This window comes from Capricornis sumatraensis, chromosome 7, assembly GCF_032405125.1.
Source record: "Capricornis sumatraensis isolate serow.1 chromosome 7, serow.2, whole genome shotgun sequence".
In the NCBI taxonomy this organism is placed as follows: Eukaryota; Metazoa; Chordata; class Mammalia; order Artiodactyla; family Bovidae; genus Capricornis; species Capricornis sumatraensis.
Window position 1 is genome coordinate 38,541,511 of NC_091075.1, and position 21,821 is coordinate 38,563,331.

A 21,821-nucleotide genomic window follows, 5' to 3' on the forward strand; every position below is an offset into this window, starting at 1 on the left:
CTTGGCCAAGTAACTGGTTTACAGTAGTGTTCTGCCCTTCAGAGACTTGAAGCAAGTCACTTTGCGGCAAGAGAGGGAACATTTAGGGTATCAGTTTGAGACAGCATGGTGGTCCATTTGATTCATTCTGGTTTCCTGCCAGTCAAACCAGCACATTCTGGTTTATAAGCTGTCTTGACTGGGCAATTGCTATAAACCCATGAGGAAGTTGCTGGGTACACAGGGATGCTAGTATTCATTATGTAAATATACACAGTAATATCAAGCAAATGATTATCATATATTAATGAAAATTAAGTTCTACACAGTACAGAAGACTGTAGCACCAGATCCTGATGAGTAATGAGAACTATTCTCTGATTTACCTTATTTTTATTACTATGGGTAGCATCAATCTGTGTTTTGCATAGTATTGAATTTTATTTTTTACCACTCTTTTAAAAAGCAGGTGGGGAAAATGGGCTTATAAAAATCATAAGCCCTCAGATACATATTATTGTGTTTTATAGTGTAGGTTTTGTAATTACCTAGAGTAATACTGTAGTCTTGAAAAAGAAATTCTGTAGTGCCAAAACGAAAGCAAAAGAATGTAAAGTTAGCATATTTATTGAACTCATGATTGACCCTATTTGGCCTTTGAATGTTAAGAGTAATAAAAACTAAAATATGATGGAAGTGGGGTGGGGGACATGCGTACTGCCCACATTTACAGTAGAGATAAAGTTGTAGAAAAAGGAAACATTACCAACAGGCCTTCTTTTCACATGAGGGGAATTTAAACTAAGTGGAGATAGTTCATAAATGCAAAACTAGCAATTATTTGGCCCAAAATTAAAATTTTCAAATACAGCTTCCTTTGCTGAAAAACACTACATGGTAATCTTAGAAATTATGTAAGAATTAGATTGGTCCAAGCTAATCTAGATTGTTTTTTGCCTACTTGACATGAAACAGGAAGAATCTGTTGATAAAACATGAGTCTTGTTTTCCAAATTATTTTCATGGCTGGTTTGAGGTTGACTTTTCCTGGGTTACTCTAGCATGCAGAATTCAAGTAGAAAAAATGTTATGTGATTATTAATTATGATTAGGTTCTTCTAGATTTTTGGACTAGAACCATTAACATGTCCAATGATAATTTAATTTATAAATCAATGCACCTTTTTTGGTACTACCTCAAGTAAGAGCAAACGAATGCTTAAATGTTTTAAGTATATTTAAAGAAATTTTTCTAGCGTCCTGTCTTCCATTCCTTTCTCTCCCACTTTATTACAATTCCTTTGCTGCAGTGTTAGGAAAGGGGCGTTATTGTATGACTAATGAATTTCATAAAGATTTGTTAACATGTTGAAAAACAAAATTGGCTCCTTTAAATCCAAAATAATTTTTTCTGTGCCTTTAAAAAGTAAAACATGATTGGTAGTTGCAAAAAGGTGTCTTCCCTGGCTAGGGGTATTAAATACTAAATATTGTATATCAACAGTATTGATTGGTCAGCTTTTTCAGAGGAGGAAAAGGCCAAATCAAGAGATGAGATACATCTAAGATATGTATTCATCAAAAGTTGGTTCAACCACAAGCAGCCTGGTAGCGGGGGATGGGTATTTAATGGTTGGATATTCCATTTGGTGGTTTGTTCTGAAAGGTCTAACGTGAAGTAGAACAGCAGATCTCAGTGGCTGCAAGTTTGGGAGTGGGCAGTCTTCAGGTAGACCAGGTCAGAACAGAGGGAAGATAAGGGCAAAGCAGGCCTCCCATTTCAGAGGAAGGAGAATAGATGATCCATAAAGGAACTCAGATACAAGAGATTAGGTTGGCATTCGGCCATTGCAGTGGACACAAGATGCATTATCTACAACAAGAGAGAATCTAGAATAGAAACGAAGAGCAGATTGAGAGGCTACAGTGCACTAGTGGAGGTTCCAGGACTTCCCTGTGGCTGGGGGAAGGTGATGGAATACAGGGACAGAGAATGAGAGGGGCCGTTTCATTTGCTACCTTGCTCTACCTTTCACCTTGTAGAACTGCAGTTTCTGCAATTGCTCTTCTATCATGGTTAAACCGCTTGTAAATCTACTGGACATTTCCCTTGTCTTCAAGCCTTTCTGTAGTAAGGTAGGGCTTTTATAAATAGACATACACTCAGATATTCTCATTCTGGGTTAATAATTTTCTCTGATAAGAATTGTCTTGTCTAACTCCAGTACTTCTCCAGCCTAACCTAACTCACCATAGAACCATTTGTCCTTTTTTGCCAAAGAAAGAAATAGTAGCTACAAATTTACACCTGTCACTGTCCCATGTGGCAAGTTTATTGCAGCTTGTTGTTATTCACTTGCTAAGTCCTGTCTGACTCTTTGTAACCCCATGGACTATAGCACGCCAGGCTCCTCTGTCCTCCAGTGTCCCCTTGAGTTTGCTCAAATTCATCTCCATTGAATTGATGCTATATAACCATCTCATCCTCTGTTGCCCCCTTCTCCTCCTGCCTTCAATCTTTCCCAGCATCAGTGTCTTTTCCAATGAGTCAGCACTTTGCATCACGTGGCCAAAGTATTGGAGCTTCAGCATCAGTCCTTCCAATGAGTATTCAGGATTGATTTCCTTTAGGATTGACTGGTTTGATCTCCTTGCAGTCCAGGGGACTCTCACGACTCTTCTCTAGCATCACAGTTTGAAAGCATCAATTCTTCAACACTGAGCCTTCTCTATGGTCAAACTCTCAAATCCGTTATGTGACTACCAGAAAAACCATACTTTTTACTATATAGATCTTTGTTGGCAAAATGATGTCTCTGCTTTTCAATATGCTGTCCAAGTTTGTCCTAGCTTTCCTTTCAAGGAGCAAGAGTGTTTTAATTTCATGGTTGCAGTCACCATCTGCAGTGATTTTTTTTTTTTAATTGCAGCTACAGTAGCTCAAACAGTAGGTGTCATTGTTCCCCAGGTGCTTATTAGAGATTACCTGCCCTGTTGAAGTGATTAAGGAAATGAAAGAAAGGGACAGTCTATGCCAAACCCTTAGTGAGATTGCTGCAAAATAAACACAGACCCGTACACTAAAGGTACAGAACATACTTGGCAAAGACACCCGTACCCTGACTTGTTTCCTAGTCTAGGCTGGAATCCCAGAAAAGGAGCTCTTACCTCAACTGCTCAGATTAGTGTGAAAGCAACTTGGAGTAGATGTTCTCTGGGCCACTTGCAGCCTGTTGTTTGAATTCTTTTGGTAACGTCCAGTCCAATCTGATTGGGATCTGTTGGGAGTGCTGTTTATCGAAGTCTTGAGCGTCCACAAGCCCAGGCTTTGATTTCTCTGGTCATTCCCACTAGGAGTAGAGTGCTTGATGTCTGCTTTCTGTTCCTCCTCATCTGTACCTGCTGGCATCCCCCTTCACTGCCTTCGCCTTCCTTAGGGGCTACGGTCAGGTCCTGTCTTCATCCCAACCCGCTCAATTTTGACCCATGAATTCCTTCTTTCTTACAAATTCCTGGATTATGCACATACCTAGAACCCATCTTTGCCTGTGCCTTAGCAAAACCCTGACTATATGGTTCAGATTGCACACCTATAACCAGTCTTATGCAGTGGGATCTAAACAGCTCACCTGGCCTCTAAATGTTGGCTCCTCACTTACCTAACACTTGTTTTTTAGCATCTTGATCCTCCTCTGCTCTCCCCTTCTCATATTGTGCTTCAGTAAAACCCTTAAATTAACAGTTATTATCAAGTTCAGCCCTAGTTTTAATACTCATGGTGCAAATTGAAGCTAAATTACTGTTTTAGCAGATTTGGAATTGCTTAGGGTCAGTTTCAGAATTTCAGATGTTTTCTTGTTTTCCTGAATCAGGAACATCAGTTAGATTTATTTCTAAACTAGTTGTTTGGTATACAAACTCAATATTTAGGATTTTGTTTTTATTCCTAGATTCTAGGAACCATCAGTTTTATGAAAGTCTTTTAACTGCAGAATTTATGTTGAAGAAAAAAATTTAGCTTTGGATAAATTCAGATTTAAATAGACACTGGATGAGATCTGGAAAGTATACCACTCTTATCTTGATATGCGGAAAAATTCTTTCTAACTCACCTTTAATAGCTTCTGGGGGATTACTTTTCCAAACAACTTGTGCTATGCTAGAATTTCAATGTTTGTGATTTGGGGGAGTAACATTTATTAAATTTTTAATCATTTACTTTTCTCCTTAAGCATAATACATGTTTTCTAAATTATCATTTTAAGGTAAAAAGTTCTTATTATTGGGTTTCCTGGGTTGATCATGATAAGGAATCTGCCTGCCAATGCAAGATACATGGGTTTGATCCCCGGGTCAAGATGAACCCCTGAAGAAGGAAATGGCAACCCACAGAGGAGCCTGGTAGGCTACAGTCCATGGGGTTGCAAAAAAAAAAGGATTAAACACAACTTAGTGACTAAACAACAACAGACAGCTTCATGGGGGCTACTTTTCCAGACACCTTATGCTAGAATTCCTGTGTTTGTGATTTTGTAAGGGGGGATGGTGTATGTGGTAATATTTATTAAATTCTTAATAGTTTATTTTTCTAAGCATAATATAGTGCTTAAAATTATCATTATTATCTGGTGTGATAACTTGGCGATATGTATTACCAGACATTGTATTTGTTCATAAGCCTATTTCAGGGTACTAACTAGAAGGTAGAACAAATAAGCAGGCTGTTTATTTAATTATCTGCTTGATATTTTACCCAAGATGATAAAGTCAGCTAGGTATTTTGGGTGTCCTTAGACCCAGATACCTGTATACTTAAAATTGTTTTTTCCTTGTCCTTTTTGACTAGAACAGTATCTCTAAATTGAGGTACATCACCTCTGCTTATGAAGGTTTTTCTTTTTTTTCTTTGTGGTAAAATAGAAATAAAACTTGCCATTTTAACAATGTAAAAGTTTTTAATTGTGATAAAATACACATAATATAAATTTTACCACCTTAAGCATTTTTAAGTACATTTCTACTAGTAATACACAAGAGTACAGTTTTTTCACATTCTTGTCAGCATTTGTTATTTTTCTGTTCTTTAATAATACTATCTTTATAGTATGAAGTATGTGGAACTCATTAGAGATGCCAGGATCTCACTGGCCAAGACCCTGAGTCTCAAGAGGGCTGGTTTTTCATATTTTCAAAAAGTGCCATAGAGTAGTCTTTTCAAAAAATAGTTCTGAGAAAACTGAATATCCACATGAAAAAGCATCAAGCTGAACCCTTACCTAACACTATATACAAAAATTAACTCAAAGTAGATCAAAGATCTACATGTAAGAGTTAAAACTATACAATTCTTAGAAGAAAACATTGGCCAAAAGTTACGTGATATTGGATTTGGCAATGATTTCTTAGATGTAACACCAAAGGCACAGGAAAAAGGAAAAAAATTGACAAATTGGACTTCTTTAAATTTTTTTAATTTTGTGATTTGAAAAACCACACTGTCAACAGAATAAAAAGGCAACTCACAAAATGGGAGGAAATATTTGCAAATCATGTCTCTGATAAGGAATTAATATCTAGAGCAGATAGAGAACTCTTAAAACTCAGCAACAAAAATAACCAAATTAGAAAATGAGTTAAAGACTTGAATAGGCATTTCTCCGAAGCACATACACAAATGGCCAATCGTCACATGAAAAGTTGCTCCACAACATTAATCATCTGCAAAGTAAAAGTGAAAGTCGCTCAGTTGTGCCCAACTCTTTGCAACCCCATAGACTATCAAGTCCATGGAATTCTCCAGGCCAGAATATTGGAGTAAGTAGTCTTTCCCTTCTCCAGGGGATCTTCCCAACCCAGGAATCGAAGTGGGATCTCCTACATTGCAAGCAGATTCTTTACCAACTGAGCTATCAGGGAAGCCCCCAATCATCAGCAAAATACAAATCAAATCTACAGGGAGATGCCACTTCATACCCATTAGGATGGCTACTATAAAAAAAAAATAATAGCCAGTATTGGTGAAGATGACAAGAAACTGAAACACTTGTGCATTCCTGGTTGAAATGTAAAATAGTACAGCCACTACTGAAATTAGTTATGGTGATTCCTCAAAAAATTGAACTTAGAATTACCATATGACCCAGTAGTTCCATTTCTGAGTATATACTCAAAAGAACTGAAGGTAAGGTCCAAAAGTGATGTTTGTGCACTCATAGTCATAGTAGTATTATTCACAATAGCCAAAAGGTAGAAGATAACCAAATGTTCATCAGTGAGTTAATGGATAAACAAAGTGCAGAATATCCTTACAGTGGAGTATTATTCAGCCTTTAAAAAGGAAGGACCTTTTGACACATGCGCAATATGGATTAACCTTGAGGACATTTATATTATGATGGTGCAAATGTAATTGCAGTTTAGGACTGTGGATTTTAAATCATTAAAACTAGGCTCAAGGATATCTTTATTAATCAAAATAGGAACCATTACAATCAACACATTTTTGCCAATGGGAAATAAGTTTGTTTATTCCTGTAGCATAAAAATCCATGATGCTGTGAACTCTTGGAAATCATTTTCTGCATCCTTCTGGTTGTGGAAGCATTTTCCCTGCAGAAAGTTGTCGAGATGCTTGAAGAAGTGGTAGTTGGTAGGCGAAAGGTCAGGTGAATATGGCAGATGAGGTAAAACTTCATAGACCAATTTGTTCAACTTCTGATGTATTACTTGTGCAACTTTCCGTGGGGAGTTGTTTTCCAAAGAATTGGGCCCTTTCTGTTGACCAATGTCAGCTGCGGGCATTGCAGTTTTCAGTGTATCTCATCGATTTGCTGAGCATATTTCTCAGATGTAGTGGTTTCGCTGGGATTCAGAAAGCTGTAGAAGATCAGAATGGCAGCAGACTACCAGACAGTGACCATGATCTTTTTTGGTACAAGTTTGGCTTTGGGAAGTGCTTTGGAGCTGCTTCTTGGTCCAACCACTGAGCTGTCGTTGCCAGTTGTCATATAAAATCCACTTTTCCTTGCATGTCACAATCCAATCAAGAAATGGTTTGTTGTTGTTGCATAGAATAAGAGAAGACAACACTTCAAAATGACAATTCTTTTGATTTTCGGTCAGCTCATAAGGCACCAACTTATTGAGCTTTTCCATCTTTCCAGCTTGCTTCCAATGCCGAATGACCATAGAATGGTCAACATTGAGTCCTTTGGCAACTTCTCATGTAATTGTAAGTGGCTCAGCTTCAGTGATGCTCTCAGTTGTTATTGTTCAGTCACTCAGTTGTGTCTGAATCTTTGAGACCCCATGGACTGCAGCATGCCAGGCTTTTCTGTCACTCCCTATCCCCTGGAGTTTGCTCAAACTCATGTCCATTGAGTTGGTGATGCCATCCAACCATCTCATCCTCTGACATCCCCTTATCCCCCTGCCTTCACTCTTTCCCAGCATCAGGGTCTTTTCTAGTGAGTTGGCTCTTCACTAGGTGGCCTAAGTATTGGAGCTTCAACATCAGTCCTTCCAATGAACATTCTGGGTTGATTTTCTTTAGGATTGATCAGTTAGATCTCCTTGCAATCCAAGGGACTCTCAAGAGTCTTCTCCAACACCACAATTCAAAAGCACCAATTCTTCAATGCTCAGGCTTCTTTATGGTCCAGCTCTCACATCCATACATGACTACTGGAAAAACCATACCTTTGACTAGATAGACCTTTATTGGCAAAGTGATGTCTCTGCTTTTGAATATGTTGTCTAGGTTTGTCATAGCTTTTCTTCCAAGGAGCAACCATCTTTTAATTTCATGGCTGCAATCACCATCTGCAGTGATGTTGGAACCCAAAGAAATAAAGTGTGTCTCTGTTTCCATTATTTTCCTATTTGCCATGAAGTGAACGAACCAGATGCCATGATCTTAATTTTTTGAATGCTGAGTTTTAAGCCAGCTTTTTCACTCTCCTCTTTCATCTTTATCAAGAGGCTCTTTAGTTCATCTTCACTTTCTGCCGTTAGAGTGGTATCATCTGCATATCTGAGGTTATTGATGTTTCTCCTGGCAATCTTGATTCCTGCTTGTGATTGATCCAACCTGGCATTTCCCATGATGTATTCTGCATATAAGTTAAATAAGTAGGGTGATAATATAAAGCTTTGACGTATTCCTTTGCCAATTTCCAACCAGTCCATTGTTCCATGTCTGGTTCTGACTGTTGCTTCTTGACATGCATACAGGCTTCTCAGGTCAGGTATTCCCATCTCCTCAAGAATTTTCCACAGTTTGTTGCGATCCACACAGTCATAGGCTTTAGTGTAGTCAATGAAGCAGAAATAGATGTTTTTCTGGAATTCTCTTGCTTTTTCTATGATGCAATGGATATTGGCAGTTTGATCCCTGGTTCCTCTGCCTTTTCGAAATCTAGGTTGTGCATCTGAAAGTTCTCAATTTACATAATATTGAAGCCTAGCTTGAATGATTTTGAGCATTACCTTACTAGCATGTGAAAAGGGTTCAATTGTGCGGTAGTTTGAACATTGTTTGGCATTGCCTTTCTTTGGGATTGGAATGAAAACTGACCTTTTCCAGTCCTGTGGCCACTGCTGAGTTCCCGAAATTTGCTGGCATATTGAGTGCAGCACTTTCACAGCATCATCTTTTAGGATCTGAAATAGCTCAGCTGGAATTCCATCGCTTCCACTAGCTTTGTTCATAGTGATGCTTCCTAAGACCCATTTGATTTCACACTCCAGGATGTCTGGCTCTAGGTGAGTGATCACACCATCGTGATTATCTGGGTCATTAAGATCTTTTTTGTACAGTTCTTCTGTGTATGCTCTCAGTTGGTCGTTGTCAGCTTCTGATGACCAACCACTACACTCCTCATCTTCAAATGTCTCGTCTCCTTTGCAAAACTTCTTGAACCACCACGGTATTATACATTCAGTAGCAGTTCCTTGGCCAAATGTTGATGTTGCGAGTTGTCTCCACTGCTCTATGACCCATTTTGTACTCAAACAAGAAAATTGCTTGAATTTGCTTTTGGTCTAGCATCATTTCCTGGTCTAAAATAAATATAAACACCAAGTAATAAGTCATTACAAATAATATAAAGCAATAAATACACATTAAAATGATGTATAATATAACCACATTTAAGAATGCATTCCAATATCAAACAACAAAGTTCAACAGTGCAAAACTGCAATTACTTTTGCACCAACCTAAGTATAAAGACCCAAACTAGAGACAGTGTTATAACAATGATAAAGAAGAAAGACATTTGTCAAAGATCACACCATCAATGGGGATGGACTGAGAAATGTTCTCTGGCCTTGCGAGCTTCATATTGCACCATCTGAACAACACAGTGACCACAAAAAGAGAAGGAAGGCAAAAACACTGACTTGGATTCCTTCCAGTGTTTACCGCTGACCAGAAAAGCAAGTGACATTTCCCCCAGCTGAACACAAACTTATTTTCTAAACCATCCAGATCTGAGTTGTGTATTCTTTTTCATCTCCTATTTAGAGACTAGAACATTAAGTCCACAAAACAATAGAGAGGAGGGGGCATCCCCCTGAAGTGCTCAGTTACCTAACAAAGGCATTTGAGAAAGGGAGATTATTGGATTTAATGCATTCTTTCAAATGTACACTGCTCAAAGACAAAGTACAAATTTGTTTCTGATTCTCCAGCTTAATCATAAATTGGACAAGTCCAAACAGCAAGTCCACTCAAATATGCATTGTAGATTGTCCAAGGGTAGACTCATATCCTGGCTTTTAAAGTCTACATCCAAGAGGAGGCATCTGCCCATAGCCAAGGGACAGTGAAGTAAACTCAGAACAATATGCCCAGCCAGGTTTTTGATAAGGGCTCTGCCTGAGTTGATTGTTTCCCCTTACGAACCACTAAGCAGAAGGAACTATTTGGGACCTATTAAGAGAAATTACAAACTAAGGGAAAGGATGATTTGCTCTGAGGACTCAAGAGTAGAAACAGATTTCAGAGAATTGCTTTTTGTGTGATTCAGAGGAAAACTTGGGAAGTAGTATTTGCTACTGCTATTCTCAAAAATGCTCAAGGATATAACCAACCTCTCTGAAACACGAGTAGGAACCTGTACGGGGAGAATAAGTTTAGAATTAAAAGGCTAGAGATACAGAAGAACAGCTGAAATAAGGGAGAGGGTAGCCTAGAAATGTATTTGCAGATATTTTTAAAACTGGAAGGCAGTAAAGAGCAGAGAGTATTTGAAATAAATCAAGTTCATGATGAGAGAGAAACTTGAGAAGTTCTTCCAAAATGAAGAAAAAGATAAAGAAAAAAAACTATGAGAGAAATTATGTTAGATATGAAAATCAGAGATTGGAAAGCCAACCTGAAAATTGTGATTCTAAGAAGGAAACCATACTAATAGAAATAGAAGTTAATATATACTTCTATTATTGGAAGTATATCTGTTCAGGCTCAGCAATATCCGACTCTTCACAACCCCACAGACTGTAGCCCTCCAGGCTCCTCTGCCCATGGAATTTCCCAGGCAAGAATATTGGAGTTGGTTGCCATTTACTTCTCCAGGGGATCTTCCTGACCCAGGGATCAAACCATGAGAAGTATGCATACTTCTATTAATAGAAGTGGAAATCAGTGTCAATATATACCCAGTTACCGGCTTCCCTGGTGGCTCAGCTGGTAAAGAATCTGCCTGCAATGCAGGAGACCCAGGTTCAATTCCTGGTTCGGGAAGATCCCCTGGAGAAGGGAATGGCAATCCACTCCAGTATTCTTGTCTGGGAAATCCCATGAACAGAGGAGCCTGGCAGTCTATACAGTCCATGGAATTGTAGAGAGTTGGGCATGACTGAACAAAAGACATTGTACTATTTATTATATACCTAGCTAAATGCGAGGTGAATCTAAAAAAAATATTTTTTAATTAAGAAGTAGAAACCTGATTATAATCATTAGTGGAGGACCAAAGACAGTAATGAAATTCTCAGTTTCTTGCATGGAAGTTCGGAGAGTAGAAGCAGGAGTCAGGAGTTGTAGGGGGCTTTTCTGGTTGATTGTGGGTTGGGTTTTTGTTTCAGTTTTGATAGTTATAGATGTGTGGGTATGAGAGACAACAACTAAAATTGTGCATAGGACTCCTATATCTCCAATCACCTCAGAAGAGCAGAGACAGAAATCAAAGGAAAAGAGAGCTCCAAAATTATAAAACATAAATCAAAATGCAAAGCTGTAACAAATATTTCAGTTACAACTGTGTAAGTATATCAAATGCTTTGATAATAGCTAAAAATGCTATTTTTAAATGACTACTTGAACTATGTTTTGTTCAAAAGAGTTATACCTAAAACAAAATAGTGCAGGAAGATTAATAATATAGGATTTATTTGATAAATATGAATAGAAAGAAAACAGCAATATCAATATCAAAACAACTAGAATTTAAAGCCAAATCCATTAAATAGGACAAACCTAGACTTACTTTATTGGGTAAAATTCATACTAAAAATATAAAGGTTATAAATAAGTATGTATAAAATAACTTTGCATCGTCATATAATTTTTTTACTTTTTTAATTAATTTATTTTCATTGGAGTCTAATTACTTTACAATATTGTGGTAAGTCATATAAATTTAAACTCTTAACAGATATAAACATGCAAACACGTTTGAAGTATCAAACTTATACATACCACTCTATGTCTATAACAAAACAAAATTTATAACATGGCACTGAGAATTCAATAAAATTAGTAAGATTTAAAATAAAGGAGCATCACATTCACTAAACTTTGCAACCTACAAATAGGGCTTAGGCATTTCTGCTGCTTCCTAAGAAATTACTCAGCTATCTCTAAAGATTCTTGAAAAGTAGAAATACTATCAGTCATATCTTCTAACCACAGTGTAATTAATAACAAAAAGTTTCCAGTCAACCATGAAAACTCTCCAAAGGGAGGAAGAATTTCCAATAGGAAATAAAAATTTTACGTACAAACTGCTTGGGAAAAAAAAGGGGAAATGTACATATTAAAATCTGTGGAATGAGATCTAAGCTCTTTTTAAGAGGTACCTTCTTAAAAAGATTGAAAATAAATGAGCAGCTACACCTTCAGAATAAGAAGTTATAAAAAGGAAGAAACGCAACCTCTTGGAAACCTGAAAGGATTTAATAATAATAAAAGAAAACAAAAAAAGCAGAACTAAAACTTGAATCCAGGAACTTGTTCTTTGAGAGTAAAGATAAAAATGAAAAGAATGAAATAGAAAACCTCTGGTAAACGTGGAAAAAAGAAAACTGAACAATACTAGTAATCAGAAATGAAGTTTGCTGTGAGGGATATGGTAGTTTTTGAAAGATTGTAGAATACTTCATGCCATTTTATGCTAATAAACATGAAAATAGATGAAATTAAAAGTTTTCTGGAGTGCATAAATTTTGAGAAGAAAATTGCCACACGAATCCAAAAAGTATTTTTAGTAGTCTGTTTTAACTCTAAGGAAATAAATAGATGTGTAGTCAAAGATTTATGTGAATAGTAGCATTATTTGAGACTAAGGATTATGTTCTTATTAAGGACATGTCTGAAGCCCATTACATGAGATGGAATCAGAGCTGTGTAAAGTTGAGTGAGGTACTGAACCTCTTGGAATGTCAATTCCCTCATCTGTAAATGGGTATAGAATATATAGTGACCTCTCTTTTCATTTCTTAATTTTGCTTTATAAAAACCTTAGTCTATAAAACTAAAAAAAGAAGAGACTCTTAATTTCTTTTTATACAAAACATGCCAAATATATAAAATGGAAAACCCCAATAATTAGGGCCTGGCAGAAGCTGTACAAAAGGTATTTTGACATTTTGATTGGCTCAGTTTAATATTAGAAAATACTTAATAGAGAGTCAAAATTTGAATTGAATTTTTTCCTTCAAATCAGCCCTAAAATTTAAAGGAATAGGTTGTGTGTGTTTCCATAAAAATATGTGAGGATAAATATTTTCCTTTTCCTGACTCACATCCAGTGACTCAGTAGTATCTTTTCAGCTTATGTTCTATACTGTATGCACAGTATATAATTTTTTTCAATGAGGCTTTAAAAAAATCCTATAACAAAATAGTGATGTGATTTTTGTCAAATCTAAATATCTATAAATGCTCCTTTAAATTTCTGAATATGATAATGATAACTAAAAGTTAAAGCAAAGGGAATAAATATTGAGGATTGAGTGTATTTGTTTTAACATAAGACACTGTAGAAAATTGAATTAAAATCATGGAACTAATTTAGAAATCCATTATACAGTTACGAGGAAATAATGCTGTAATTATCTTATGATGTTGATACTGTGTATCAACTTTTAGTATTTTCAGATGATACTAAAAATACTGTATTCTGTTAAATAAGCAAATTAAAAGTTTCATTTTATTTTGATGACTAGTTACAGGATCTTCATCCTAAGTTGAAACAGACATCACATAATTGTCTTTTAAATTCTTACTCATTAAAAAAAATTGAGAGAATATAAGTATTATCTTCTAGAGGAAAAGGATAATTCTAACATAGTGAAGTTAAAGGGCAGACAGAAAAAGAGAACACGTGCTTATTCAAGATGTCTGGTTTCAGTAGATTTGGAAGTTTTCTTTATTTCAAGTCAAGAGATCTAATTAATCACTTGTCAACAAGCGTTCTGTGCATCTAATCACATGTACATTTTATAGACTGATATTGCTGAGTATAATCATTTCTCAAGAATGTTTTGCTAATAGAAATAAAGAATAAATATATTTAACTATGTCATAGAATATATTTCAGAGTAGACTTACTATCTGTTTTGAATGACCATACCAGGAGAACATTGACTTGCATTATCACTTAAGTAGACTTGGGTAATGAAATTGACCATAATGCTGGATTTGCGCATGTGCTTATTTTTTTAGTTTTGAATAATTCCTTCATCAACATTAGGAAATGAACTCTTCCATATTCACGAATTTATATTGCATAAATAAAAGATTTTCTTAGCAAATCAGTCAAGGGCTCTGAAGAAAATTCATTATTCTTAGCTCTCTGCAGGAGACAAAAAACAAGCTGCATGTAGATGGAAGTCTTTCACTTTAGCTTATTTGCTTATTGCCTTTTTATTAGTGTCTTAAAATTACCTCCGTGAGCCAATGATAACAATGAAAGCAGTCCCTATTTCTGACATTAATATTCTTAGAAATCTTGCTCTTCATAACTTGTTAAGCATATCCCACAGAAACTGTAGATGTGATTGGATACCTGACCAAAGCCATTTTGGAATCTGATAAACCTTAACTGTGACTGACACTGTCATAAAACTAAATATGCAGTTATAACCTTTTGTAATGTTTTAGACTTTGGGGCAATAAACTGTAAATTGAGATCATCTTATTAACTTTTATAGCTCGAAGAAAATCACAGAGATCACTAGCCAAGGCTTTCATGTTCTGTATGAAGAAACCATCCCAAAAGCAGCCAAGCTAACCAATAATCTGACCATGATTGCCACTAATTAACTACAGATTTACGACCGGAACCTCTCTTTTCTGATTCCCAGTGGAAAACATTCTCTTTTCAGAATATGTTCTTTAGAAAAATTCTGTTTTAAAAAAGCCTGGAAATATGGACACGTTAAGTAATATCAAAAATTCCAAAGGCCTATTACAGAAACACAAAAATATAAATTTTTATAAATTTGACCCAAGAGAAGTGTATTAGCAAAAATCAATATGATTTAATTACTAAGTCATTATTGATTTATTCATTTATTTTGCATCCTGAGAAATGCTCTTTAAAACTAATTTAAATGGCTCTGGTCATTTTTCTTTAAGCTCTGAGGAAAATTTTGATGTATGGCCTTTTATTAACAGAGTAAGTTTTCCAAATCGTATCTAAAGCACTTAGAATGTTTAAAAATACATTACCATGTGTAAAATAGATAACCAACGGGAATTTGCTGTATGGCTCAGGAAACTGAAACAGGGGCGCTATATCAACCTAGTGGGGTGAGATGGGGAGGGAGTTTCAAAAGCCTGTATGTATACCTATGGCTGAGTCATGTTGAGGTTTGCCAGAAAACAGAAAAATTCTGTAAAGCAATTATCCTCCAATAAAAAAAATTTTTTTAATTAAAAAAAATTGTGGTTGTGATATCTAGATCATTGAAGTTTTAATGAATTTTAGTTGCAAGGATCTGGAACCGTGCTAATCAATGTCTTCCACAAATCAACAGCATCATGATCACTGGGGAATTTGTTAAAAATGCAAAATCCCAGCTTCGCCTTCCCTCCACCTAGACTTACTGAATGAGAACCTGTGTGTGAGCAGGGTCCGAGGTGATGCTGATGCACATTAGCGTTGAGAAGCACCTACTCAGAGAGTTACGAATCTCAGAACCTGGTCCCGATTGTTGTCATTCCCTTCTCTGTTTCTTCCCCACAATTTTTCATCTTCTTCCAGCTCACCAAACAGGAATATAAAAATGCCATTGTGTGCTTAAATAAGCAAAAAGAAGATCAGATCAAAAGTGTGCAGAAGGAAGGAGAGGAAATGTATCTTCCTTCTGAGACGGCGTGGCTGGCTGACTGGCTGACTGCACTTACATTGTCTGTCGTGTTTTTAGTATCTTAGCAGATCTATGTTCTTTCCCCTCCTCTAGGTTCTCCCAGAGTCATTATTCACACTGGCCACTGCTCCCAAAAGCAAGGTTGCGTAACTGCATGAGAAGTGGAGTACAGGACTAAATTATACAGTGTTTAATTTACAGAGGGTGACCCACAAAGCATCAAAAGTCAGGACTGCCCGTTCCAGCTGAGGACAGAGAGCAGCAAAGGATTTATTATTGGTTATGTAACCTGGAAACCTCTGTGAATAGCAGACATTGTGAGACAGAAATCGTTGTAATTAAAAGCAAAGTTTAAATACCTAAGTCCATGCTTCCATATACGAAGATGACTCTAGTGAGTGTTTCTTCTAGTGAATGATGGATTGAAAGTCTAGTGTAGTGATTAGGAGCTTAGACTCTTAAGCTAAAACTCTTTTGGTTCAAATTCCAGCTCATCTACTTCTTGACTCTGTGACTGTGAGTGAGTTACTTAACCTCTCTAACCTCTTCATTTGAAAACAGGGAAAAGAAAACAACTGTACCTACCTCCTTCATGGGGTTATTGTAAACAGTAAATGAGAAAAGCGGTGTAAACAATACTTAGCACAATGTCTGAAACATAGTGAGCACTCAGTAATCATTAGGGAATGTTTGTTTGTTCATTGATTCATTTATTAATGAAGATTCTTCTCATAAGTTTCTCATAACTACACGATAGCATTTTTTGTGCAGGTTTTCTGGGATTTGGCTGTGGTCTGTGGCCATGACAAAGAGCTACAGCTTTAGCTAAAGGGATTCTCTGAGGCTGAAGAGTGAGTGTCTGTTGATCACCTCTAGGATAATGACTGCTGTATTGGGTATGCTGCTGGTGGTACTTAGTGTCATGACAGAAAATGAGAAATGTTATAGAGTCCCTTAGATTCTAAATGGAAAGAGATGAGACGTATATGGAAGAAGCAGCACATTCATATGCTGAAAATCCTGTAGTATAAATAATGCCTGGAACGATTGAAAGGCAGCCATGAATATTGATCTTGCTATTAGCAGTTTGTATTCTCTCCAGGTGTCTTTTACAAAGAGGAAATTGAAAGTGGGAGAACTATTAGATTTGTTAGGCAAAACGGTAGTTTGGCATGCACAAAAGATTTTTTTTTAATCTGATACCTTTGAATCTTGATTTACAATGCAAGTAAGCACTACAGGGCAGAATGTGAGAAAGTACTGCCTCTGGTGCAGTTAGAACAGCCACCAGCCTGCACCCTCACTGTGCTAAGGTACAAATCAGTATTCTAGCATTTCACTGTTCCATTTTATATTGACTATTTTTTTTTCTTTTACTACTTTTCGATACTTTCAAAGAATTCAGGATTTGGAGAAAATGAGAAAATTGAGGAAGTTTATAAATGCTCGATAGAAGGGCTATAAATTAGGCATTAAGATGAAACGTTATGGAACTCGAGGTGTTTTTTTCATCGTGAGGAACTTAGGCAGAAGAGGTGGCTCAGGTAGAGTCCTGGAGAAAACAGTGTTTGTTCCCTGTTCCCTGCCTCCCCCTCCACCCCTGCCCAATGCTTAGAGCAGTTTTAAGAAGATGCTCCTGTCTGTAGGTCTGAAGGGAACGGGCAAGAGAGATGGACTTGGGCTGGGGGAGCTAAAAACAGAAAAGCAGTCAGCCGCAATTAACATTTAGGAAAGTGGGAAGACCCCGGACTGAGGACCATGGCAGTAGTCTGAGAGGTAGAGATGGTTTTGCCGAGATCGCTTTTGAAACTATCTGTCGTGGACATCTTAAAATGGAGAAAAAAATGCTGTCTGAAACTAACCACCCAGGGCCATCTCTAATCTAGAGACAGGAGAAACCAGCATCTGTCAGTGGGTGATAAAATGTCACATGAGGGCTGCTCAGGGCCTGGCTAATACTTTCAGCCCAGGATCCCCTCATATGTTTGGTTCGCAGGCTCTGGTCCTCTGCTTAATCTGACTTCCTTTCTTTTGCTTCTTTTTCAGCAGTGCCCACGTATCCCAAGTCAGCAGTGTGTCAACAACTGGAGAGTAAGTGGTCCAGCTTGGGCTTTTTTCCCCTCCTTTCACTTACTAAGCAGTAAAAAAAAAAAAAAAAAAAGCTATTCTAATGGTGTGGTGCATTGGAAGATTAATACAGTACATAACCAGTGATGATTTTTTGACTACCCAGAGGAAAAGACTAAATAAGAAATGTTCCTATTTGAGTTTCTGTGTGGGCGTGGGACTGGATCGAGCTTGGCCATGTGAACATCTGAGATTTTCTGTTTATTTCAGTCAAAATAATGTTAGTCAGTTAATATGTGCAAAGCAGTCTTTGTGATTTAAGAAGTGTCTTGCCACTAAAGGTGAAGATATGAACATATATTTTACTTCTTCCTTCATTTGTTTTAATCAGCCTTCATTTATTGACCACCTGCAATACACTAAGCATAGTGTTAGGTGTCTGAGGTTAAATAAGCCTTGGGCACGGTGTTGGGGACTTCCCAGGCTGATAGAGCACAGAAGAGGAAGGAAGTTAGTGATGGCAACAAGTCCTTTTCCCTCTGGGCAGTGGCAGTACTCGGCTATTAATAATTACATCCATTGCATGTCTTTTTCCTTTTAATTCTACTGCTGCTGCTGCTGCTGCTGCTGCTAAGTCACTTCAGTCGTGTCCGACTCTGTGTGACCCCCATAGACGGCAGCCCACCAGGCTCCCCCGTCCCTGAGATTCTCCAGGCAAGAACACTGGAGTGGGTTGCCATTTCCTTCTCCAGTGCATGAAAGTGAAAAGTGAAAGGGAAGTCGCTCAGTCATGTCCAACTCTTCGCGACCCCATGGACCGCAGCCTACCAGGCTCCTCTGTCCATGGGATTTTCCAGGCAAGAGTACTGGAGCGGGGTGCCTAATTCCACTTTAATTCCACTAGTCACGAAAATCTGAATTCCAGTTATCTACCCCCACCTACTACTCTGACCGCACTGTTCACTGTGCCTCAGCCATATGACACTGCTGGGGCCTGGGTGGGCCATTTGGAGCATCTTCATCAGCAAAGATCAGGGGGAGGAGGAGTGGTGTGATATCAGGTGGTATGATAAGGAGGAAGAGAAAAGAATTAGAAGAAGCACTAATTAGCATACATTTGGATCTAATAGGGCTTCCCCGGTGGCTCAGATGGTAAAGAATCTGCCTGCAGTGCAGGAGACCGGGGTTTGATCCCAGGGATGGAAAGATCCCCTGGAGAAGGGAGTAGTTATCCACTCCAGTGTTCTTGCCTGAGACTTTTATTCTCCTCATTAGACAAGGGAGCAATCAGAGGGCAGATTTGATCTCTCTTATCTTTATGAATTTTAAAGAGATTCTAGAGTTATGCCAAGACAGACGTGTTCTTGCCTGTTTGTTTCGTAACAACTTTTACTTCTTATGTGACTTGTATAGTGTTGGAAAAGGTGTGGGTTTTGTATGTGTGTATATATTAATTTATTTAGATCCTTAGGTACCACTATTAGGTCATGTCAAATTGTTGGGATATGGAGTTCAAGATATTAAAGTTCTTACGCCTAAGTCAGACTATACTTGCTTATTGTCTTAAAATAGTTTTAATGAAATTACTGTAAGTCTATTATAAAACTACCTTTGGAAAATCTAAAAGTTCTTAAACTGTTAAATTTTCAAAACTCATTTTATTTAACTAAATGTATTTCTCAGTCTGACCATTTAAAATTATATTTTTTATTTTAACAGTTTTATTGAGGTGTATATACAAAAACTATACGCATATTTAATGGACACAGAAAAGGAAGCAAATTAGTGATGGCAGCAAGTCCAGCTCAATAATTTGTTGAGTTTAGATGTGATTCTTTTTTCAAGTGAAGGAAAGCACGCTTTGAGGACTGTCTGTTTAGAATTCTTCATGCCTGCTTATTCAGAATTAAATAATGAAGTGATAAGAGTTTAGACACATTGCAAGACTATATAGCTTTAAAAAAGATACCTTATCTGTCTCATTATCACTTTTGTCAGCCCCTGTGCTTACCTGTTTTCTGAATAAAATAAATCTGTCCTTCTCTCTTCAGTAGTATATATTGGGATGTTTGCATGAATACATTTTCAATCATATTGGGATGTTTGTATGAATATAGTTTCAATCATTTATATCACAATTTAACTGAATAGAGATTCAGAAAGTTTTACCCTTCTGTTGTTAAGAGTAATTGCTCTGGTGAGTTGTTCTTTTTTAATAGCATTATTTTCTATGTAATTTTATCTTCAAGAGATTCAGATAGTAGGAATCATAAAATTATTTGTGCCAATTTGCTTTGTAAGTCATACTGTCTTCCCCTGCAGAACCGGTATGAAATCTGGAAGATACTTGCCTTTGTAAGAATAGGTTCATTATTATTCTTTGAGGAAAAAAAAATCTTTCCTCATTCTGCCTTGTATTAAATGATCCTTATTTCCTGAATGCCTCCTATAATTGTTGCTGGATCTGCTGTGAGCATTTCAGTAATTCTGGACCCACAAAGATGGAAAACACAATTATCTGATTGGTGGAATATGTTCCATTTAGTTTTGTTTCTCATTCACAGTGCAAATATTGGAGGATTAATTCCTCATACTGTCTTTGCTCATGAAGTGATAGTAGATATTCCATTGGAAATGCTGATATTTCCAATATTATGGGGACTTTTTATTGAAGAATAGTTGATTTACAATGTTGTGTTAATTTATGATTGTACAGGAAAGTGATTCATTCAGGAAAGTGATTCATTTAAATGTTCTTTTCCACTATGGTTTATCATAGGATACTGAATATAGTCCTCTGTGCTGTACAGTAGGACCTTGTTATTTATCCATTCTGTATCTGTTAACCCCAACCTCCCAGTCCATCCCTCCCCCAACCTCCTCCCCACCTGGCAGCTGCCAGTCTGTTCTCTATGTATGGGACCATATTTTTAAACACAGTTATTGATTTTTTTTTTTTAACCAGGCTCTTAGAAAGAACCATCCGGTCAGCTGTAGAACAACATCTTTTTGATGTTAATAGCTCTGGAGGCCAAAGTTCAGAGGACTCGGAATCTGGGGCATCATCATCTTCCTCCACATCCACCAAACAGCGACGACGCCAGGCTAAGGAGCAGGATGAAGTTCGACACAGCAGAGATGTGTGAGTTGGCATTGATACTCTTGTTTGCATTTGCTCTCTTCCTTTAAAAATATACGATACATGTCCAAATTCATGATTGTTATAGCACTCTCATTTCAGTATTCAGGTTAAAACTTTAAAAGTTTTCATTTTGACCTTTCTAAGCTTAGTTAACATTTGGAAATTCACACGTGATTGAATAAATATTTCATTTTCATCTAGATGTTTCGTATGTGATGGGAAGCTACCTCTGGTTTAATACATTTCATGGCTTTCTTGTCCATATCTTATTTAGAAGGATCCTGCACCATTGGAGGAGAAAATTGCCAGATGCCTGTCTAGAGGTGGTTTTTCCCCTTGTTAGACAACATTCAGCTTGCTGTTAGATTTTCTTATGAGCCAGCAGATTCTTCTACTTATATTGACCTGATTAAATACCAGAACATCCCTGGAATGCTCTGACAGTTGATTATGTTTTCGTATAAGAAAGGCTGAGCTCAAGTCTAACAAAAGAGGAAATGCTTGAGTTCTTTATTATTACAATGGCTCATTTTAAAGCATTCTCTTAGCATGAATTTCAAGAAGAGTATTACAATAAACTCTTTTCTCCATTAAAGGATTTGATAAAATACAAATGAATAATTACCATTCGTGTTATTGAATAATCATGATTTAAGTTAAAGAAAATAAATTTATATATACTAGACTATATTCTCATATTTTTCCTGAAAGTTTTGCCTACTGTATCATTTAGTCTCTATAAAGTTATTTTGTACTTCTTATTAAATGTCAAAGGCTAAACCAAACCCTAGTTCCCAACATTTTTTTCACCCAGACTCATAATCTATGTCAAAATGTTTATGGGGAAAAAGAAACTTAACTTTGCTTAAAGAAAGATATAAATAGTACAAGTAAATTCCATGCTACACATGCACATTATTGAGATATTTAAGAGCTATTTTAGCAAATATAATTTTAAAAATGAAAAAGTGTCAGTTATATAACCCACTGACTTTTCATGTGACAATAAGCAACACTTTTTTGAAAACATTTG

At 36.8% G+C, this 21,821-nt stretch overlaps 1 protein-coding gene across 1 annotated transcript in view; it reads left to right on the forward strand.

Moving 5' to 3' along the window:
• Positions 1-21,821, forward strand: part of FAM13A (family with sequence similarity 13 member A) — a 334,488-nt gene that overhangs the window by 251,579 nt on the left and 61,088 nt on the right. Inside the window, exons 9-10 of the mRNA XM_068974938.1 lie at positions 17,629-17,670; positions 20,612-20,788. Of these exons, the coding sequence (XP_068831039.1) occupies positions 17,629-17,670; positions 20,612-20,788 (219 nt within the window). The remainder of the gene's footprint in view (positions 1-17,628; positions 17,671-20,611; positions 20,789-21,821) is intronic.